The sequence below is a fragment of the Pseudorasbora parva genome, chromosome 6 (assembly GCF_024679245.1).
Source record: "Pseudorasbora parva isolate DD20220531a chromosome 6, ASM2467924v1, whole genome shotgun sequence".
NCBI classification, from domain to species: domain Eukaryota; kingdom Metazoa; phylum Chordata; class Actinopteri; order Cypriniformes; family Gobionidae; genus Pseudorasbora; species Pseudorasbora parva.
In genome coordinates this window covers 28,504,931-28,529,781 of record NC_090177.1, presented here as the reverse complement: position 1 = coordinate 28,529,781, position 24,851 = coordinate 28,504,931, and the positions used below count along the sequence as shown (strand labels likewise).

Here is a 24,851-nt window from a genome sequence, read left to right as displayed (position 1 = left end):
ATATATATATATATATATATATAAATATATTTTTAAGATATCTTTTAAAATATATGTTATACATAGTACTTGATAACAGCAATATTTAAAAAAAGTTAACCAATTAACCGTTTTAACATGTTGTATATTATTTTACATGTACATATAAGTGTCACGATAGAGTAAAGCATACAGTTACAATGAGACTGTACTACAAACACCTGTGCAGACGCGCGCGCGCGCCACTGACACCTGCATGCGCGCGCCACCCCTGCGTAATCAGCGTTTGGGTTAGCGCGTGCCAGGAGAGAGAGGGAGAGGGAGAGAGAGACTGAAAGATACCTAGTGGAGATGTAAGTCGCTGCTGAAGATTCGCAACAACAAGCAAGTGCTTTAGCGCACCTCCCCCTCCCACTGGGCTCGCTCAGAAGAAAAAAAAAATGTTTCTCTTTTTCCTGAGATACAGAGTGATGTGAATATCTTTGGCTGCTGGAAACAGAGCTTAGAGACTGCTTAAAACAGAGAGAACAGCGGAAACAAGAATTCGTCGCGTGCTTACGGGAGTCGGACGCATAAGCGATCACACGGGATTTCTTCAAACAGCGGTATGTGCTGCTCTGATTGAGTCCCCCTGAAGCGATGTGATATAAATTATTGTATATTTTTGTCTGGTCCGGTGTGGACGTTAACAGAAATTTCGCATGGCTGGGTTGTTTTTTTGTGTAGCCAAACTGTGTGATGTATTTCATGCGCAAACTGTTGACAGTACAGTAGATGGTTCACTATGCGCCTGGCATATCACCTCTACACCATCCACTGTAGCTAGATGTATTTGAGTCAATGACGAATAATGCTGTCTGAGATAACGAGAAATCTTAACAAATAAATAATCAATTTTAAAATATGTTCCAACTTAGTTGTGTTCACGTTTTTTTTTTAAGTAAACATTTTTTCCAAACATGTTTTCAGGGTAAAATAAATGTTTTACATGTACATTTCTGAGTAATAAATATCAATAAGTTTTTTTTCAGGGATACTTTTTTGTTGTTGTAATGGTCGAAATCTCTATTTTCTAAAACTTAGTGGTTTGTTGTCATGTGACATGACAACAAAATGGCTGCCTGCGTTTTGGTTACACCAGACTGACTGATTTGGCGATCAAAGTTTTACATTTATTTGTATTTTAAAACTATATTGTTCATAGTTTCCTTGTTGTTTATGTTAATCTAGAAGACGCATTTATCCAAAAAGCGACTTACATAAAAGTATCAGAAGCAATTCTTCAAAGAGCCAACAATATTAGTAATATTCAAAGCTATAGGCATAGGACCTACATTTGGACGCAGGTTAGAGAAGAGAAGAAATGCAGAGAAGAGGGAAGCTCTTTTAGTTAAATAAAGAATTAAAGGAGGATTATTTGTTTATTTATATATTTATTATTTTTTATCACAATGATATGAAAATGAATTTGAATTTAGAACTTAAAAAACATGTTGATCATCACTGCCTACTTCCGCTTCTGGGTGAATTGGAAAAAACTAACAACTTAGTTGACAAAACATGAGCATCACATCATTTACCTGTTTATGTAAGATAGACCAAGCTAAAACCAATTTCCTTGTACGCCTGTTGTCATGTGAGATAGACAGTATGGAGTGTTTGCTTTACTCAGCTTTTTTTGTGTTGTTGTTTTGTTTGTGTCTTTGTGCGTGTGTGTGTGCGTGCACAATAGCTGTACTCATGGATTTCCTAAATTATTCCACTGGCTTTGCTGACCTCAGACACTTCCGTCTGTACAACGAGTCCCTCTTCCAGAACAACCTCAGCACCTTCAACGAGACTGACAGCTTCTTTCCGAGGGGTGTCAAGATCACTATAGCAGTGGTCTACATGATCGTCTGTGTGGTTGGGCTGGTTGGAAACTGCCTGGTCATGTATGTCATTATAAGGTAAGCTGACAGATCAAACAGGTTGGATCTACTTTATTTTATAATAAAATGAGGAATTGTAATCTGTGGTCTTGGCAATGCAGTGCACCAATAGTACACAGCACTGTCATGAATGTTTATTTGAGACCCATAAGGAAAAACCGTTGTATCCTGACAGCGTATCACTGGGTCATGACCTTCGGTAAAGTTAATTATTTGCTGGAGTGGACAATTTAGTACCGAAAGTGGCCATTGAAACTGAACTTTTATTTTATTTTCTTACACTGGTTCAACACATGGCATGGGTTTAGGGCAGCTCTTCCTGATTGACCAGGAAATCAAAAAATTAAATTCTGTCCAAAACTGTATAGCTTTGTTTATTCTGCGGAACACAAGAGAAAATATTTAGAAGAATGTCTCTTCTTGTTTATGCTGATCCATATAATACAAGTCAATGGTGTCTAATGTTTATTAATCGTTTGTTTGTTAGTTTGTTTGTTTTGTTTTTGGACCCAATTGACTTTCATTGTACGGTCAGAAACATTCTTTAAAATATCTTCTTTTGGCACGAGGGTACATAAATTACATTTCTCAGTGAACTGTCCTTTAAAGCAATTGCTATTGTTCTGGAGTTTTACGAGTGTAGCTACAATGTTGGGACAGAAATCTGTATCTTACCAATCCTGGCACTTTTTCCTGTCTCTTTTCCCCATTTTTCTTTTTTACCCAGTTTTCTCATTTCTGGAAGTGCCACGATCTTCCATTGCATTATTCCTTCACACGTTATCACACTTCCTTCTTTATACTGTAGATGTCATAAACTAGTATAGTAATTATTATTGATGGTTTCACCATCTAGTTGTACACCAATATCATTTCAGAATGAGAATCCAATAATTATAACGTGAGCCAACATACTATAAAGCAGAATAAACAGAATACTGACATATCTACCCACAATCCTTTGGATTTCATAGCAAGGTCACATATGTAGCCAATTTAATTTCATTTGGTTTCAGTCAACTGGGCTGCATCCAAAACCGAAGGCAGCTGTCTTGCTGCTTCATTGGCCAGACAGTCAGTGCATTAACAGGCGGTATTTTTGCATGAAGACACCTTTTAAGAAATCTGATTTCAGTCTGCTTTCCAGGGCACCATACAGTCATATCTAATGATATAAAACTAATTCAAATGAATGATTATTTTAAAAGTAGATAATCATAAGCTGAAAAGAGAGTCATTTTCTTACTATCTTGTCGTTTCAAAGCTGTATGACGTTCTTTCTTTTGTTGAACTAGAAGAAGATATTTTGGAAATGTCTTAATGTTTTTTTCATTCTTTTTTTATCATACAATGGAAGTCAATACAACAGTCTACAAAATAATAAAATAAATAATGAGTAAATGATGACACAGTTTTCATCTTCGGGTGAACTGTCCATCATTTTGGCTTTCCACAGCCGTGAACTGAACAGTACATTTGATTGTGTCTGGTTGTCCTGTAATGATGTTGTATCATGGTGCGTAGTGATACCAGAGACTAATTATTGGGCAGCCTCGGTTTCCGGTTCTGTGCTGAGTCTTTAGGCCATCACCCACTCAGACCCAGCTCACCCACCTTCTCCATCTGCCAGCATGTGTGGAGGCTACAAATGTGTTTACTGTTCCTCCCTCACTGAAGGACTGAAGGAAAGTGTATGATTATGAGTCTGATGTATCATTTGCTTGGCTGAGTGCCGTTGATGATTTCAGCTGTGAAGTTTGTGGCTTGTTCTCTCTGGTGACTCTCTCACACAATCTCTGTATTGTTTTATCTCGCTATTTCATGTTCTATTGTGTGAATCAATCGTGTGTTTGTGTGTAGGAATGAGGATGTAAGCGGTGTACTTCTTTCCCTCTTTAAGAGAAGAGCATTCCTGCTAGAACAGCATTTCACCAAACTCACCCAATCAGAAGCATCGACCCAGTGGCAGGAGTAACTGTATATGCATCTTTTTAATCACTTTGTCTTTTGCTGTTCTAAATGCTGAGTGGATCCACTTTATAAATGCAGTTGTTCCTGGAAACCCTTTAATGCTTGAGTGCTTTCCATGAGTTTAATCTCTGTTTGTGTCTAGGTTGTCCGATGACATTGACTAGTGTTTCTTCCCAGTTAAAACAGACTGAAGTGTCAGATGTTTGACCGTTTTTGACTGTTGAGGAATTAAATTGATGGCTGGTGGTTTCATGAGTGCCATGGTGTAAGGATTTGAGAAATGCCTACGGAGTTTAACCTGATATCTTGTCCGTCCATCCATCCATCCATCCATCCATCCATCCATCCATCCATCCATCCATCCATCCATCCATCCATCCATCCATCCATCCATCCATCCATCCATCCATCCATCCATCCATCCATGTCCATTGATCTGTTTGTCCATCTTATTTGCTTGTCTGACCATCCATCCATCCATCCATCCATCCATCCATCCATCCATCCATCCATCCATCCATCCATCCATCCATCCATCCATGGGTTGTCTATCTGTGAGCTTACATCCACCAATCTGTTTGTCCATTAATCTGTTTATCCATCTGCCTTTCAATTCATCCATTTATCCATGGGTTTTCTGTCCAACTGTGTGCATCCATCCATTCATCTGTCTATTCATTCATCTGAATGCATCCTCTCTCACTGGACTGAAGACAGTACATTACAAGGAGGAATGAAAAAGAAGCTGCATAACAGCTTTAGCACCATCCATCCATCCATCCATCCATCCATCCATCCATCCATCCATCCATCCATCCATCCATCCATCCATCCATCCATCCATGGGTTGTCTATCTGTGAGCTTACATCCACCAATCTGTTTGTCCATTAATCTGTTTATCCATCTGCCTTTCAATTCATCCATTTATCCATGGGTTTTCTGTCCAACTGTGTGCATCCATCCATTCATCTGTCTATTCATTCATCTGAATGCATCCTCTCTCACTGGACTGAAGACAGTACATTACAAGGAGGAATGAAAATGAAGCTGCATAACAGCTTTATCACCATCCATCCATCCATCCATCCATCCATCCATCCATCCATCCATCCATCCATCCATCCATCCATCCATCCATCCATCCATCCATCCATCCATCCATCCGTCCGTGCACATCTCTGCGTACTGTATTTATGCTTGTCCATCTGTCAACCCATCCATCATTCTTCTATGAACTCCCTGGATGAGCTTTGAGGTAAAATATGTGTTTATGGGCATTTGGAGAGAGTTCTCTTCCAGTTGACTCAGCTGAGGCCTGTCGGATCGATACAGGAGCTGTAATGAATTCATCCTCTCTCACTGGACTGAAGACAGTACATTACATGGAGGAATGAATATGAAGCTGCCTAACAGATTTAGCACTGCCTTGCCATGCCCTTAATTCAATGTAAATGCTGTTTGGCTGTAGTAATGCTTTTTTTGGCTGATGTCAATTCATTCTGAGCTTTAGAGGTTTTTGATGTGGATCTTATGTGGTTTACTTTCCTGTGTAAAATGATTTTAATATAATTAAATCACTTTATGCCTGGCCTCCATTTACTGTAGATGCAGCTGTACCATAATACCCCAGTATAGTTTCCCACCAAAGGCTTGATTAATTTGATACTCCAACTGTAATATATATATATATTTTTTTGTCTAATTTTTGCAAATTTAATCTTGAACAGTACTGTCATTTGACGACTTCAGAAATGGCTTTTGTGTTATCTATATCAAATTTTATTTGTTTATTCATTGGTGCCTGGTCAATGTGCCAGTGACTCAGGGTGCCTGACTTCATTGGCTCATTATATATCAGTATAAATGTAGATTTATGCTATTAACTCCTTACCCTTATTAAAATTGATGCAATGAAATTCTTACCAGCAAATTAGCAGGGCTTGCAAAATCACTAGACAGTAGCAGGCATATTAAAGAGCATAGAGTGTGACTGATTATAACTTATACATGTGTATTTTTTGTATAATCAGGCCCACATAGAGGGTAAAAATGAAAAGGTATTTTACTCTATGCTTGGGAATACTGACAGTAGCTGATAGGAGGTGTTCAATGGCTTTTCTGTAAGATTCAAAATGGTTTGCCTTTTTTGGAGTGTGTCTCTTTACACCAAGTGCAAACAGCGTGCCTTATTGACAGGTGCTATTCGCCTGTCAATGCCTGGTAATGACACTCCTATTTGAGCATCTTCAGTGGTGTAGTCAGTAAAGCATAAGGCTTAATGATGCAGGTTTTGACGTGATCAACCGGGGTTTGAGTCAACCTTTTGCCAAGCTCACTCTTCTCCCTTTACCCATCACGTCACACTGGAAAGGCATTTACTTTAAATTAAAATTGATAAAATGTTCTAAAAATGGAAATAAAGTGCCTAACGAAATGTTTAATAATAATAAAAACATTTATTGGCTAGGGTTAGGGGCAGGTGTAGGGAGGGCTTTTATTGTCGCATTAAGGTGGAATACATTTCATAATTTTAATAAATATAATCATTTACACTATATTATTATTGCATTATATTAATGTACAGCTTTACTAAGGTTCAAAATAAAGTATAAATTGCATACTATTTACACATATTGCAAATAAGTGCTGCTTTTACATAGTGTTACATCAACAATATATCACTTTCACTTAGTATGCTACTTCACTTAGTAAATAGCATCTACAGATATTTGCATTTAGTGAAAATATCATCTATCACTATTTGCACTTAATGTAAATAGCAATTATCACTAAGAAAATATGATAATTTCACTAAGCGTAAATAACATCTCTTGCTATGTTCGCTTAGTGCAAATAGCCACTGTCTTCTTTTTTTGACATCCCTGAATGCAGTGTGTGCTCACATTACAACATGTGTGGTCTGCTCTCTTAACTAAAACATAAAACCACCAAGGATTTCAAAAGAATCCAATGAGCTATGATCAGTTGTCAAGGCCATGGCACATTTATTAAGGCAGTTTTTCATGCAGATATGCCGTTTCAATATGATGTTAATCTACATTAAAGAAAGTTTCATTTCAGTTTTGTCAGTTCAGGGAATTCTTTTTAAAAATGGCTTGAAAGGCCATCAGTGCCACTATATAATTGAATTTCTGTCAGTTGAATAAGACAAAACTTTGAATTGCTCTCATAGTTTATTCAAGGCCTGCCAGGCTAAGTGTTCACTGTTAATTCAGTGTAAAATTATGTTATGATTTACTCATCCCTATTTTGTCCTAAACCTGCATGCATTATTCTGTGAAAATTTAAATATAGAAATTTTGAACAATGCACTAGTACTGTATATGTGGATATAAATATTAATTGTTAGATAGGCAGTACACTCACTTACAGTAGAATTGATATTAGAACAGGAATTTAAAAAAAAAACAACGTGTGTTTGTTGTAAATCTCAGCTTTGCCATCAAAGCTTATTTTAAGTTGTAATAATATTGTTGTATTTTTTATCAAATAAATGCAGACTTGATAAGCATTAGAAACTTCAGTTATTCAAAAATACCCCAAACCTTTGAACAGTAGCATACAGTATATAGAATTAGAACTAAATGTTAAAATAAATGTGAAAGACATTCTTCAACATGTAAAAAGGTTTAGAACATGAGGGTGAGTAAATGATGAGATGCTCATTTTGGGTTGAACTTTTCCCTTTTATCCAGCTGTTCAAGCAGAGCGCACAGCATCTGATTTCACCGTCCTCTTGTGCAATCTCTGCCCTGGACTTTGCTGCTTCAGTGATGTTGTAGAGCCTAAACACCTCCCTGTCACTGAGGTCAGCACTTTGTTTTCGAAATGCTCAAAAACACATTCATTCACGAATGCCTGCTCCTCTTTAGAGCGATGCTATATGGATATACCGATCAGGCATAACATTTTGACAACTTACAGGTGAAGTGAATAACTCTGATCATCTCTGTTTGATTACATTGATTATCATGGCATAAGTTACTGGATGGGATATTTTAGGCAACAATTGAACATTTTGTCCTGAAATTTAAAGTGTTAAAAGCAGGAAAAATTGGAAAGTGTAAGGATTTGAGCGAGCTTAACAAGGACAAAATTGTGATGGCTAGACGACTGGGTCAGAGCATCTCCAAAACAGCAGCTCTTGTGGGGTGTTCCCAGTTTACAGTGATCAGTATCTATCAAAATGGGTCCAAATAAGGAACAGTGGTGAACCTGCAAAAGGGTCATGGGTGACGAAGGCTTATTGATGCACATGGGAAGCAAAGGCTGGCCCGTGTGGTCCGATCAAACTTTACTGTAGCTCAAATTGCTCATGAAGTTATTGTTGGGTAACACTTTAGAATAAGGGTCCATCATTAATATCTAAACATGTGGGAAGTAATGCAGGACTAATGAGTAACACTTCAGCGACTACTGTTAACTAATATAGACAAAATCTTAACTAATCAGAGTAAAAATATGACTTATTATGTCTCAGACACACAATAATGTTCTTTATAATTTGTCAGTAAGTTAAAAGTCATTAAAGTTCACCCAAAAAATGAAAATTATCCCATAATTTGCTCACCATCACCTTATAATGACATTGACATATTGGTTAATTTTTGAATTACATAAAAGTGCATCTATCCATTATATATATATATATATATATATATATATATATATATATATATATATATATATATATATATATATATATATATATATATATTTGATTTATTTTTATATATATTTATATTTTTGAATTACATAAAAGTGCATCTATCCATTTTATATATATATATATATATATATATATATATATATATATATATATATATATATATATATATATATATATATATATATATATATATATATATATCTGCTCCACATAGCTCCGGGGGTTAATAAAGACCTGAAGCAAAGTGGCGTGTTTGTGTAAAAACAATATCCATATTTAAAACTTTATAGAATAAAATAACTAGCTTCCGGAAGTCAATGGTGTATGCAAGTCGGCTTATGGGGAAGAGTAACTTGCAGACCATGTACACTTTCAGTCACAAAGCACAACAAACAGTTTGAGGCGTGGACTTGGCCTCCAAATTCCCTAGATCTCAATCCAATAGAGCATGTGGGATGTGCTGAACAAACAAGTCTGACCCATGGAGGCCCCACCTCACAACTTACAAGACTTAAATGTTCTGCTGCTAAAACCTTGGTGTCAGATATCACAGTACACTTTCAGGGGGTCTAGTGGAGTCCATGCCTTGATGGGTCAGGGCTGTTTTGGCAGCAAAAGGGGAAAGTAGAAGGTGTTATGCCTGATCAATGTATTTAAACCAGGCTACCTGGGAAATTTACGATGGAAAAGAAAATCATTCGACTCCTACCTGACAAACCTCCCATTAACCCTCAGCAGAACGTCTAGATGTAAGACATTTATATGATGTTTTAGAGCACCTTAGGATAGACTTTGTGCAAACAAAGTGCTGTATAAATTAGATTTAATAACTTAATTTTTTGTGGCTGTCCCCTTTCTCTGTCTACAATCACCTCATTGCCTTTGTCTTAATTAGAGGCACAGGTTGACAAAGATTTCCAACCTCTTAATTAAGATGAAAGAGACTTTCTTTTATATCTGTGGTCACTTTGTCATCACCCAGATAATTTTATCTAAACTGTTTCTAAGTGCCTTTCAATACAAGGTGGACGGTCATTACAATTGGCATTATTAGTTTTGCTTGATCGCTTCTTGGTGTATTGCAAAAAATAAAAGGCTTCTATGAGTAAGCGCATTGTTGCATTTGAATCGTGAGCTCCGCTGCACAGCAATTCATTAGCTGTGATCAAAGCTAAAAAGGAATGTCGGAATTGCTTGTGGCACATAATGCTATCTCAGATCAAACACCGAGTATTCAGCCTAAATATTTCAATCATATCTCTTGAATAAAACAATATCCTTTGAGATCTGAGAGGTAAGGCATGCATTTATTTAGGTCTTTGACTTTGTCGTGTTCCCCAGATCATCAGAAATGAAGCCCGTCGCTTGATGTTGAATATTTATAAGAATCTATAATACTCTAAAAGTTCTAACAATAATGTTCACCCTGGTGGAAACACTTTAACCCTCTGGAACCTAAGGCTATTTTGTGGCCCTGATGAAGTTTGACATGCTCTGACATTTGTGTTTTTTTCCCAGTTGCTTTAAAGCATATTAATGGCAACATGTTTCTGTTGATTTCACACATTTTAGTCAAGAAATAGTTCTACAAGTAGCCTAAAATGTGAGGTGTATGCATCAATAACTCTAATATAAGTGAGAAGAAATGGTTTACCTTAAAATCCTGTTCTTCTTATTCGGAGGTAAATCCAAGGTAATCTCGCAAGCGTGTCTTCCGAGCTTGATGAAAATCAGAAGTATGAAGAAGCTGATTTCGTGTTTTGAGGTGATGGGGGGCGTTTACAGGTTCACGTTCCTTCCTCGTGTGCGATTTGCATGTGAATTGTTTTGCGTCCACGAGGGTGTGGTCACATTAGAGTTAATGAGACTTCGCTTTAGAAACTGGGGCTCTGGCTGTTTTCATACAGAGTTTTTTAGTTTTTTAACTTCATTTAAAAGTAGACATTCCAAGCTTTGTAACGAGATTTCGGTTGTGTCTGTGTGGCAAGTTTTCTCTGAGTTCTGAGTATATTTTCACACACATTTCAGAATGGACATAACAGGGTGATAGACGGGAGACAGACAAAATAAATTTCCTTTATTTAGAGAAATGCACAACATTTAGTTTTCATTTTGAGTGTACAATAAAAGTAGACACTTTAAACTTTGTGAAGACATATTGTTCATGTCTGTGAGTATTTTAAGTTGTTTTACACTTTCATGGGGAAAAATACAGCAAAGCGCCCGGGAGCGTTCTAGAGGGCCGGGGGTTAACTTAATGACTAAGCACTGGAAAGTAATTTTGCCCAAAAAGAGAAGTCACTTAACATCTGCTCAGTCACTGAATCATCATTAGACTGAAGTTAGAAGTAGACAGAACAGATAGAGCAATCTGTGGGCAAAGTGTCACATCACATGAAGGGAAATGACAACACCATGACTCTTAACAGAAGGGGATGCAAGAGCTAGTTTGCGTGACTAAGAGTGTAATGTGTTTGGCCTTGAATTAATTAATTCATCATTACATCAAACTAAAAAAATCTGGTCATATACTTTCTTGTATAGTGCTTTTTAGCTCCAACCTCATTGTGCACAATTATATTCAAAGGCCAAAGACGTTTCCAATTTTTACTCGCAATTTGTAAGCGATACTATATTTTAGATCTTGGCTAAACTTGGCTAACCCTTCCAGTTCTGCACAGTTTTGGGGCCCTTTAGACAATGTTAACATGCTCTGATATTGTGTTGTTGTTGTTGTTTTTTATCTTCTTCTTTCTTCAATTGCTTATGAACATAATAATAGCAAATGTGTCATTACATGGTATTCATCACAAACTGGGCTACCATAATATGTTAGCAACATGTACAGGTACATGTAGTGAAAAAGTGAATAAGACCCAGTGTTCACAGAGTGCAACAAATTAGTATACATTGTGCAGATGGTTTGTCAAACCACACTATAACATAAACTAATTCAGATTTCATAAAGTACACAAATTCTGAAGAGAATCTTTTATAACATAGCTGTGCTATTACAATTGCTTTAATTTACAGTCGCCATCCACTTTATTGTCATATGCAACTAAATGGCTCTGGCATTGTACTGATGCCCTGTTGGAAAACAAATTCTGTTTTTATCATAATAACAATGTGCAATGTGAAATATTGGAATTCAGTGCGCCTACCGACCCTTACTGCATCACAAGAATGTAGATCCCAGAGTATTAGAGTACTTGATTTGTTTCTAATTCTGGATTGTTTGGGTGAAGTTCCAGTAGCCGATCTTTGCTGCATCTTTCAAGCTATTCTGCCCTACATAGCAATTTAAGATGACTATACAGTTTTTTTTTTTCTCCATTGTTAATTTTACCAATAGATATTTTAAATGCAAAAAAACAAACAAAAAAACCCTGCTTTTATACTCTGTTGTAGTAGACTTTGTTTCAGGCTTCAGCATGCTGACAGACAGTATTTTTAAACAATCACGTACAGGTGTGAGTGTTGATAATGCAAAGCATTTGGCAAAAATGCAGAAGCAGTCAGACACAAACACTTTAATTTGCTTGGCGGACAAAGTTGTGATTCCCAGCAGCTTTTTGCCAAATGAGAGACATGTAAAATTGTGCAATCACGCTCTTGTTCTGTTTAGATGTGTAAATCATTAATTATGTACAGGCAGGGGCTAATTCAATTCACTTCCCTTTCCAGGCTGTTTGGTTTTGAAGTCACTGGATGTGTTTTGCCTGTAATAAAGATGCCACAGGTTGATGGCTTGTGTACAGTCTCTGGGTAATTGTTATGAAATCTCAGTTAATATAAATGTATTTACAGCTGACTCTCACTTCCAATGAACAGGGTATAAACGAGGATATGAAAGTCTTCACTGTAGCGTTTCTTCTCTTCAGAAAATTATCACTGAAAGGAAGCGCTTTACCTTCACAAAATTGCACTACATTTTGTTTTATACAAGGTTTGCTTTTCTGGCAACTTCATTAACTAATAATTTATAAGACGTTATAAATCACTATAAATCATAAGAAAGCTTCCCTATTATTATTCCCACTTTCACTTTAGATCGCCCCAGCTATAAAGAATCTCATAAACTGGTTGACTGGTTAAAGTGGAATGATTGTGAGCTCTCATTCATTATGATTTACTATTATTTGTCATGTTTTATTATAGCAGGTGATTTTAATTAGGCCTGCACGATTCTGGGAAAAATAAGAATCAAGATTTTTTTGCTTAGAATTGATATCACAATTCTCTGCAATGATTTTATTCTCATGAAGTGTAATGTTTATTGCACACATGAACCATGACAAAACAAATTGGCAGTACCAAAAATATTTGTTTTGGCACATAGAACATTGCACATCACCACCCACCACATTTCATCAAATAGTCCTAGTAATTGTTTTTGATCCATGTAACCTTAATAAATAAGATTGACTCCAAAAAGCCTAACTTATATACATTTTAAAATATTGTTAAAGGAGTGGTTGCGTGTTTTTTTTCTAGGCTTGGTTGTGTTTGTGGGGCGCAGTATAACATGTTTTAATACTTTTTTTTTTTTTTTTTTTTTTTAAAACACTATTTTTCTTATATTTGACCTTTATTCCACACCACTGTCTCCACTGTCCTTTGAATGGCTCGTTTGCTTCCTGCTTCTATGAAGCCATCCCTCCGAAAAATGCAATGCGCTTAGATTGGTTAGATAACCAAATGTAGTTTCATGTATTTTTATTGGCTGAAGTGCCAAGCACAGGTTGTCCAGAAACGCTACACCCCTTAGGCCGGGGACACTGCAAGCGTGCCGTGAGGCTGCGTAGCGTGTCCGTTTTTATTTCTGCTCCCATGTTAACCGGTTAGAGCTTGCTGTTACATTCTGCCTATTCCAGGCTATGTAAACAGAGAGGGAAGACCACGCGGAGTGTTCGTTTAAAGAAATATATATTTATTAAAGATAAATAATGAACAACGCAAGTTAAATAAAGTCAGTGTATATGTTAGTTTGAGAAATAAAACATGTATGCAATAAGTGAGTTGAAGTGTCATGCAAAAGGAAACAAAAATGTCAAAATGGTGCGGGAGAGAAGAAGAAGCGGCGGCCCTTCAACCAGCTCTGGAGAGATCTTTAAAGCCCAAGATACTGGAATCAATCACACGCGATCCTTGAGGCAATCACCAGCACAACACACCACACCTGTGCTCCATCACCTGTAGGGGAGACGTAATCAACAGGAAAGAGCAAAGAGGAGGAGCCCAGCAGATCCGTGACACCCCCTCCCTTAAAACAGAGGCTCTTACAAAGCCTCTGTAACAGTCTTCAAAACCCCCCTACACACAACAAAATAAGCAATTTATTATTTCTAATTTTTAAAACAACTTCCATAAAGTGAGCACTTAACTTTGGTCCAGGAGTGTTGACAGCCCATATACATGAACTGGACAGAAGGACACTTGTCCACAGGCCCCGATCCCCTTTCCCTCCAGCAGCTTCAGTCGCCCTCCCCCCCCATACCAAAACTCCAGCAAGTCCCGGTACCTGGAAAGCTACATTTAAGGAGACCAGGCAGAAGAAGAGAGTGGAGAAACAGGAAGAGAAAGAGACAGAGACCAGACAAAAACACTCACTCCAGCCCACCTGGGGCACGGGACAAAGCGTCAGCCATGACATTGTCCACGCCCCGAATGTGCCGTATCTGTAAATTGTATGGCTGTAAAAATAAAGCCCAACGCATAAGGCGCTGACTAAGACTCTTTAATGAATGAAGGAATGTAAGTGGATTGTGATCCGAATAAATGGTAATAGGAACAGCGCCCCCAGCTAAATACACGTCAAACTGTTGCAGACCCCACACTAATGCCAATGTTTCCTTCTCAATAGTGGAATAATTCAACTGATGACAATTAAACTTTCTAGAGAAGAAACACGTTGGCCTATCCACCCCCTGCTCATCACTCTGCAGGAGCACAGCACCAGCACCCACATGACTTGCATCAACCTGCATCTGGAAAGGCTGATCTAAACGGTGTGCCATCAACACTGGGGCCGAGGTCAACAGCAACTTAACATTATCAAACGCAGCCTGAGAGGTCACAGTCCATTCAAACTTCACTTTAGCTTTTAACAGATTAGTCAAAGGGGCTACTACCGTAGAAAAGTTGGAACAAAAACTACGATAATATCCTACCATCCCCAAAAAGCGCCGCAACTCAGGTTTGGTGGTGGGAACAGGGAAATTATCAATAGCCATGACCTTAGCATGGACCGGCTTCACTTGTCCCTGCCCTACGATCTTCCCCAAGTATACGACAGTGGCCTGGGCAAACTCACACTTAGCTAGATTCACAGTGAGGCGAGCGTCCACAAGCCTAGTAAAGAGAGCCCGAATGCGGTCCACATGTTCAGACCACTCGTCGCTGTACACAACCACATCATCGAGGTACACCGCGCACCCCTGCAAACCAGAAACGACACGATTCATAAGTCGTTGAAATGTGGCTGGTGCATTTCGTAACCCAAAACTCATAACAGAGTAGGAATATAAACCAGAGGGTGTTATGAAGGCTGAAACCTCCTGAGCCCGAGCTGACAAAGGGACTTGGTAATAGCCTTTGAGCAAATCAAATTTACTCACAAACTTTGCAGATCCTACCTGATCAACACAATCTTCAACCCTTGGAAGTGGAAAACAATCTGATTTTGTGATGTTATTTAGTTTACGGTAATCGGTACAGAATCTATATGTCCCATCAGGTTTACTGACCAATATACAAGGTGAAGCCCAACTGGAATAAGAAGGCTTTGCTAACCCATTATCCAACAGGTACTTCACCTCTGCCTCTAGATGTCGCTGTTTGTCCAGTGACACCCGGTAGAACCGCTGTCTTATTGGTTCTGCATCACCGACATCAATATCATGCTCAATTAAATGAGTACATGAAGGTGTGTCTGAAAACAAAGAGGGAAAAGCAGACAACAAAGACATCATTTCTGATGCCCGTTCATCTGACAAATGCCTAAACAAAATATTCAAGTCCGCCAACTTCTCAGAATTCCTCAAACGAGGTTGCAAAACACTGCTATCAGGACCTACTTCCTCACCACTACTTGCTGCCAACATGTAGGGAGAGGCCCCAGGAGTCTCAACAGCCACGGCTAAAGAAACAGGCATAACCAGGTTCCCAGACTCTGCTGCCCCAGAGGCCGAAGACCTGCTGTAATAGGACTTCAAAAGATTAATGTGACAGAGCTGTGTACAACGCCTACGATTTGGTGTAGAAAGTAAATAATTCAGGTCTGACACCTGCCGAAGAACCCTATATGGACCTGTGTATTTTGCCAAGAAAGGGGAATTGGCTATTGGTAATAATGCCAAAACCTGATCACCAGGACTGAACACCCTTGGCTCAGCCCGACGGTCGTACCAACTCTTCATTTTCTGTTGGGCTTTCGTCAGGTTGTCCATCGCCATCTCACAGGCTAAAAACAACCTACGACGAAAACCATTAACATAGTCCAACAAATTAACAGGAGACTCAGGACACTTTAGTTCCCCCTGCAAAACTGCTAGAGGCCCACGAACTCTATGACCAAAGACCAAATCATTTGGCGAGAATCCCGTGCTCTCCTGAGTTACCTCTCGTGCCGCCAACATTAGCCATGGGAGCCCTTCCTCCCAGTCTCTGTTAAGCTCAACACAATAACCCCTGAGCAGCGACTTCAATGTCTGATGAAAACGCTCCAGAGCACCTTGGCTCTGGGCGTGGTAAGCGCTACTATGCTGATGTTTCACACGTAACTGCTCAAGCACCTCTTTAAACATACGTGATGTAAAGTTAGATCCTTGATCACTCTGTATAGTGTGAGGGATACCAAAGATGGAAATAAATTGTGAAAGTGCTTTCACTACAGCTCTAGTAGATATTGTACGCAAAGCATAGGCAGCAGGGTATCGGGTAGACTGACACATCACCGTCAGCAGGTAAACACACCCGGACTTAGATGGAGGCAACGGTCCCACACAATCAATTAACAAATGTTCAAATGGTTTTCCTATAGCTGGTATAGGGTAAAGTGGAGCCGGCTTTAACACCTGATTAGGCTTTCCTGTTAACTGGCAAACATGACACGTCTTAATGAAGCATGCCACCTCCTTCTTTAGGCGAGGCCAGTAGAAGTACTTCATAAGCCGGTCATAGGTCTTTTTAACCCCCAAGTGCCCCGCTACATCCCCATGAGCTGTCTGAAGGACCAGTTCTCTAAGCTTAGCTGGCACTACCACTTGAAACACTGGGTCCTCAACTCCTTCGTCAGTGTGAGAAGACCACTTCCGGATCAACAAACCCTCCTGAACAAAATAACCCCTTGCTGCACTGTGCAACTCCTCAGGTGGCAACACCCCAACAAACAGATCTTTTAATGTCGCATCCTCCTTCTGAGCTGCCACAAAATCACTATGAGAGAGAGAAGAAGGTAAATTAGGCAAAACAACAGATTTTAACTCCCTAGTCTGTGAAACGTCATTAGTGGCACGGCTCATAGCCCGTGTCACTGCACAAGCGGTAAAGACAGACAAATTCTGATCACTAACACCACTGTCAGCTGGAATGGAGGGAATATTCCTAACAATTACAGGGGGCGGTACATCACCCCAAACACGCTCTCCAGCCAGATTATTACCCAACAGGAGATGTATGCCCTCTACAGGTAAAGAGGGACGGACTGCTATTGCTACTTCCCCCTGTACCAAATCGGACTGCAAATTAATCCTATGCAGTGGAACAGAGACAACCTGTAACCCAATTCCTCGGACTAAAACATTGTTCCCAGTGCTCGAGTCAGTAGAAAAAGGCAAAACGGACTCCAATATAAACGACTCGGACGCCCCTGTGTCCCTAAGTATCTTAACTGGCACCTGGCTGGAACTACCCACCAGTGAAACTAAACCATCTGTAACAAAAGGACAAAAAACACTTCCACCTGTTTCAACTGAATCAGCCCTAACATTACTCTCACTAGCCCCAGCAGATCTCAGGCCTGATAGGGAATATGAAGCCAGAAACTCTTCAGGTTTAGCCTCATTCTCAGCCATTAAAACGTTAGAAGGTATAACTGACTCTGATACAGCAAGCGTGACCCCCCTAACAACATCAGTACCATTTCTCAGATTTTTCCCCTTTAAAACAGGACAGTCTTTCTTCCAGTGCCCCTTGTCCAAGCAGTAGCGGCACACATCCGCATCCTTCTTAGCAGGTGTAAAAGCAGAAAACCTAGACTCTCTGTGAAAACCCACAGTACCCTTGTGTGACCGATTAACATGTGAATCTATTCTACTCTGAGCAGGTGGCAAATATGAACCTGACGAAGAAGGCCTCAAAACTTTATGGAAACGTCCAAAATGTTGTTCCTGAGAAACATTAACAGCACCGGTTTCCTTTAAACTATACTTATGTGTCAAAGTGAAATCATCAGCCACAACTGCAGCTTCTGCTGCTGTTTTCATCTTATGCTCAGATATATGTATAGCAATTCGCTCCGGAAGGATGTTCCTAAACTGTTCTAAAACAATCAAATTAGACAATTCTCCAAAAGTAGCGACCCCCACTGCAGAGCACCAACGATTGAAGTGACTATTCAGCTCTCTTGCTACCTCTGTATACGTCTGTTTGTCTCCCTTTCTCCAGCTACGAAACCGCAAACGATAAGCTTCAGGAACTAATTCATAAATTTTAAGCACTGCCTCTTTTACTTTTACATAATTTTTCCTGTCTGGCACAGGCAACGCAATAAATGCTTCTTGCGCTCTACCGACAAAAACACTTTGGAGTAACAACGTTCTCTCAGAGTCAGACCAGCCACGGTCGTCAGCCACACTCTCAAATAAAGAAAAGAAAATATCTGGATCCTTCTCATTGAACTTTGGAAGCAACCTAACCATGTGGGATATATCAGGGGGACGCACCGACCCCCTAGGAGCCATATTCTCATCCCCATCAGATAAAAGCCTACCTTCAGCAACCAGTCTCAGACGTGCTAAAGCCACTTCACGTTCACTTCTTATTCTTTCCATTTCTAATTGACGCTCGGCTTCCCTTTCATTCTGCTCTGCTTTACGTTGAGCTTCTCTCTCTAGACGTTCAGCTTCCCGTTGAGCTTCTCTCTCTTTCTGTTGCATTTCTATTAACACTTTCTGTTGCTCAAACGTAAGTGACATTTTGGAAAACTCTGCCGAAAGGGGTGTCGACGTTGCTTCTCCTAGCGCTAATTCCTCCATAATTAGAGATGCAGGTGATGAAAGAATATTCCTAACAACCAATTCCGCCTGAACTGACACTTTTATCTGGGCCAATTTCGCTGTTCTAGGTAAACCCAAATCAAAATTATAATGTTCACAAACTTGACGTAGCTGATCCTTTGTCAAACAATTCAAAACCTCCACTGATGGAGCTACGAAAAAATCCTCTAAACTAGCCATACAAATGAAATGAACTCTACAGCATACAATCTTTACAGACTACCAAAGGAAAAAAAAAAACAAGCTCACCTTTTACAATGCAAGTGTGGCCACAACACTGCGCATCAAGACGAGACAAAAGGAAGTGCCCTAAAAGAAAAAAAACAACAACAAAAACAACGATCCTCTTCATGCATACCCCAAGGACAGAGATTTTTATTACACTATATCAGCGGCGCCTAAACTCCCCCGACAAAATGTCGTTAAAGCAGGCTTCCACGACTGTGCCCTCTGCCCAGGATAGCACAAAAACAAAAAACTAAAACAATAAATCAAAATAACAAACAAGCTGTTAATACTTAATGGGCACTCGCAACTTCCACTCAATCTTTTAAATGCGCAGTGCAGATCCACACCTGCCAAACAATAGCCCACCGCCAATTCTTCAACCTGGCTCACTTCAAAAACAGCCCAGGCACTAATTAACAAAATATTCTCCTTCTCTCACGCACCAACAACGAAAACAAAAACAAATCTGAATTACTCCCCATGCGTCTTCCCAACGATTCAAAACAACGTATTTAGTTCAATGAACTGTATCGGTTCTTTTACAAGATCCGTATACAGCGCTTTCCAAATCAAACGCAACTAAACAAAACGAATCTGCATTTAACACTTTAAACAACAAGGCTACTCAAAACCTTGTTATAAGCATTAAAAGAAAAAGAAGAGAGAAAAAAAAAATATTTACCAATGTCGTTTAGATCTCTGACGAGCCCCCAATCTGTTACATTCTGCCTATTCCAGGCTATGTAAACAGAGAGGGAAGACCACGCGGAGTGTTCGTTTAAAGAAATATATATTTATTAAAGATAAATAATGAACAACGCAAGTTAAATAAAGTCAGTGTATATGTTAGTTTGAGAAATAAAACATGTATGCAATAAGTGAGTTGAAGTGTCATGCAAAAGGAAACAAAAATGTCAAAATGGTGCGGGAGAGAAGAAGAAGCGGCGGCCCTTCAACCAGCTCTGGAGAGATCTTTAAAGCCCAAGATACTGGAATCAATCACACGCGATCCTTGAGGCAATCACCAGCACAACACACCACACCTGTGCTCCATCACCTGTAGGGGAGACGTAATCAACAGGAAAGAGCAAAGAGGAGGAGCCCAGCAGATCCGTGACACTTGCATACTGCCTGCGTGATGCGCGCGGCTCACGCACCGTCCGAGCCGCGAGGAAAACGCATGCATGCTTCAAATAGAAGAGACACCTATTTTTCACTCAACACGCGAGCGTGTTGGAAGCGTTTCTAGGCTAAATAGCATAGGAAAAGATGTTTATATGCCATTTTGACACAAATACATATTAGTAAATGACTTTTTCATGTTTGAAAGTCTGTAGGTTAACATAAATGCAGATATAGGCCTAATTGTAATAATAAAAAACAACATAATTATCAATTTTGAAATATTAATCCTGTCAATACAGAATGCAATATTCTGTGGCCTATTTTGCCGTCAATACCATAGATATTTAAGGTCAATGGGCTACTGCCGACGTTGTCTTTGCTGTATCAATAGGCAATATATTTATATTTAACATGAAGTATAATGTACTGGCTTCCCCGTACATTAATAGCAGCAGCAGCGCCGCATCAGACATGCTTCTGATGTGCAACGACAGAGAAAACGCCACGCAGCCGCCCTGCGGCTGACACGCAACAGAAACGCCACGCTCTTACCACGCTTGCAGTGTGTCTCCGGCCTTACCATTACGGCCAGAAGTCACATCTGTGGGGACTAGCAAGGGTTTATGATGTCACCAACCCGGGAAGAAGCTTGTTGTAGTCCAAACCGGCCGTTTTTGTAGGCAATAAACTGACATAACTTTAAAAGACAATATCTCTGTTTGCATTGAACTTTCAGCGCTGTAACTTTGCAGATACTGTTTTTGCTCAATCAGCAACATTTCACACTAACTAAAGTTAAAAAAGTGAAATCACATTCAACCACCCCTTTAAATAAATATGTTATATAATATATAATAATGAAATAAAAACAAATAATATAATTACGAGAAACAGCACAAATAAATATAACAGAAGTACAAAAGTTATTCTCAGGTTTTTCATGGGTCTAAACTGTATTTTCAGGTACAGAAATAGTAATCAAATGTAAAATATCACAGCATATGTACAAATATTCAAACAAGATTCTGTGAGCCATGAAACTTTTGAAAATGACAAAAACGCTGGCGGTGACTGGCATATTTCATTTTTACGTTCATTTAAAAGACATAACCGACTATGTTTAAGATGATACTTGACATGACAAGCATTTTGACATTATTTTGTACGAATATTTGTGAGACACACAGGTGCGCTTAAACTATGCAAAAACCAAACAGAGAATCGGGGACTTTCTCGTCTATGTGCGCTTGAATATTTAAATAGGCAAGGCTTACAAATGAGTAAATTATTAGTGAAGATGCAGCACTGGCTGAAGCGGGCAGGTGACAGTTTCGGTTAACTGGCCCGAGTGTCTTTCACGCTGGCCCCGGTCCTGCGTGACTATAAGGCTCTTTGTCATTGCCTGAGGGTGAAGCCCTGAACTTTGTAAAAGCTGTCCTTCCAAAATAAAGGCTGAATCGAAGTGATTTAAAATTGAAACTGTGAACAGGGTGAATCAAGATTGCGATTTTATAACGATTTATCATGCAGGCCTAATTTTAATTATACCAAGTTATAATGGAATGCAATTCATTTGAAAGAACTTTAACATCTGCATAATCAAATTGTTGCTAATGTATATTTTGTGTTCATTTTTGTAATTTAAAATACAAAACAATACTTTTGCTAGAATATTGAATTTTATTTAGAAGTTATTTACTTGCACAAAATATCTCAATTAAACTTTTTTTTTTCTCTTGCAATTTTTTCATTTTACTACCGAAAAAAAAGGTGTTTGTGCTGCATTCTCAACAATACTGATTGATATTTGAAAGCTGAAGAGTTTGTTTTTATGCTTGTTTGATTTTTGCCCAGACAGTTTTAATTGAGTTGTTTGTTGTCTCTCCTTTCTCTTGTCCTTTTCTATGCATAGTAATCCTCTCAGGGCCTGCTGGGTATTATCTGAACCGCTGGCAGAGACTGGGACAAGAGACATTTTGTTTTTGATTATACTCAATCAAAGCAGAAGCTTTACACAAGCAGTGAAGCTGGGCTTCACCCAGCATGATAAAATGTGTTATATGGCACAGCAAATGTTTGTAGCCACCAGGCGTTGGATTAGACATTTACAATCCCACTTAACTAAGATCAGTAACAGAAGCGTCAGCCACTAACTATTTTGTCATTAAAGTTTAATAATTAGGCCTAAAACATTGTTGCGAAAACAATTGCCCTAACTGCTTTGTTGAAAGCGGACATTGAGAAGTGAGTGCTAGCTGTTTACTGCTCTCACATTTGTTCAGCCCATTGCCAGAGCATCCATTTGGCAGAGGCATTTGCTTGATTTTAAAGTCAATGTTTACATTGATTGCATTTTTTTTTTCGCACTGCGGCCAACCAGATGTTAAGGGGAATGAATATAGTTTTTTTTTTTTTTTTTTTTGTGGTCAAGTTATAATGATTGTCATTATGCTAATGGTGCCAATCAAGCAATTTGTTTTGCCTAGTTTTTGCCTAGTTTGAAAAAATGATCTGATTATCCTGTGAATTCCAACTCTCTTCCCAGTTCATTTAGTCTGTATTGAGATTATTTATGTGGTCCTTGAGGACTATCCCCTCACATTGCCTGATGTAGGCTAAGAGTTACTGTACCATTACCCAAGTAAATGGTATAACATTTAGTTTGTTCCAAAGATGAGCTTTATCGCAAGACCTGAATGATTTATCACAATTAAAGTGGTTCAGTGGTTTTAAGGTCAGGGGACTGTAGATGCCACTTAAAGACTTGATGCAGGGCATGAACACTTTCATTGCACGCAACTTTGTTGTTGTGTTTGGGATCATTATCATATTGAAAAATACACATTTGATCTCCAAACAGATACACCATGCTTGGCTACATTCTGGTATTCACAAATATTGGTCCATTTTCAAAGTGCCAGCAACTTTGTAAATCCTTCCAACATCTGCTGCAGACATGCATCACCAATACCATTGTGTTCCCCCGCTGTGCTTAATGGCAACATGGATGCATTTGGTATTAAAACACTCGTAACTATCCAATGCTAGGTTGTTAAATTTTTAATTGTCGAACTGCAGAACCAAGCTCCAATCTTCCACACTCATGCCCTTATATTCTTTGGCAAATCCAAGGTGTTTAGTTTTTTTTTTTTTTTTTTTTTTCAATAGATAAAACTAATAAATGGTTTCTTCACTGGTTCACAACCTCTCTATCCAGTCTCTGGTAGCCATTGGATTACAGATCAAGATGAAATTGGTGGTTAGAGGTCTCATCCAGGTCTTTAGAAGCTGTTTTGTGGTGGTCTCACATTCAAGTGATTGTCATCCTCTTGTCAAAACGCTCTCTAGTCTTTCTTGCCTTAAATAATGCTGTGGACATTGTGACCATTAACATCCAGCACATGAGCAATATCCAAAACCGATTTACGAGGTTCAGCCATTTCAACGATATCCTCTTTGGGCAGCTCTTTCCATCTTGCCAATTTCACAACAAAACCCCCACACAAAATAGTAGGGATGCACCGATCCAATACTCAGTATCGGTATCGTCCCCAATACGCCATTATTTGCAAGATCGGGTATCGGTCAGACAGGACTGATTAAAATCCGATACTATGCTTATACTATTCTGTGTTAATGTTAAGCCCCACAAAAGGCACAAAAACATTATAAAGCATCATCAACGATTTGTGCACTATATTAAGGGTTCTGAAGCCATTCCATAGTTTAATGTGAGTAAAGATGAATATTTAAGTCAATAAATTCAAATACACGTCAATGCATGCTTCCCTCCCTTGCGGCTCAGTCACTCTCCATTCATCTTTCAAACTGTGTCGCATTCGGTTACAACAGTCAACGCGATGACACCAAGATGATTCCTTCTTTCTGTTATTATGCTTGATATCTAGATAATGGTCTATTGTTTCTCATAAAATGTTATTCAAAAAGTTAAATAATCCAAGTTTTCCGAGGCCAAACGATTGATTTGTATGAAGAAAATCCCCAAAAGCGATCAGCATCTCCATCCGCCGAAGATCATGAACACATAAAATTTCAAATATTGCCGCCCGTTACGTGAGATTTCATAGTGAAATTGCATTGGCTCTGGTATGTCTTGTGACCAGTTAAGTAGCAGTTAAAAGTAGCCTTTAAAATCATGTCTGCTTTTATAAACGAAAATAATTAAATGCGTCTGTTTATGATGCCAAAGGTTTATCATTGTAATGAATTGACAACCCAGCGCGTCGAAAAATGACGCCTAGGGGCACCTTTAGCGTCTTCATTGTGACGCAGAAGGCAGTTGACTATGCTTCGGATTTTGACGCCTTGGGAGTGAGAACGGGTTGGTCTTTGTTATTATATGTCAAGGATAAACAAATTGTTCTTTCTCTCTTTCACTCAAAACATGACCTCACATATGATGTTTACACATTGATTTCTGTTTTCAATCTCTTTTTTTTCAGTCTGTACTTTTTCAATTTTCATCCTCTGGAGCATCTCTTTCAATGCTGACACTGCTGAACATTATATTTCTGTGTGAATGTAGTAATACAAATTGGCAAATTCAATAATTTTCTATAGCCGTCTCTAATGATACCCAGGCTCAATAGTGATCTCTTTTGAGAAGGAGATGGTGTTGAGCTGAG

General features: G+C 38.9%; 1 protein-coding gene across 1 annotated transcript in view; it reads left to right on the top strand.

Annotated features, from left to right (window-relative positions):
• The first annotated feature begins 287 nt into the window (after positions 1-287).
• oprl1 (opiate receptor-like 1) overlaps positions 288-24,851 on the top strand; it is a 63,490-nt gene continuing 38,926 nt past the window's right edge. Inside the window, exons 1-2 of the mRNA XM_067446577.1 lie at positions 288-584; positions 1,712-1,928. Of these exons, the coding sequence (XP_067302678.1) occupies positions 1,720-1,928 (209 nt within the window). The 5' untranslated portion in view covers positions 288-584; positions 1,712-1,719. The remainder of the gene's footprint in view (positions 585-1,711; positions 1,929-24,851) is intronic.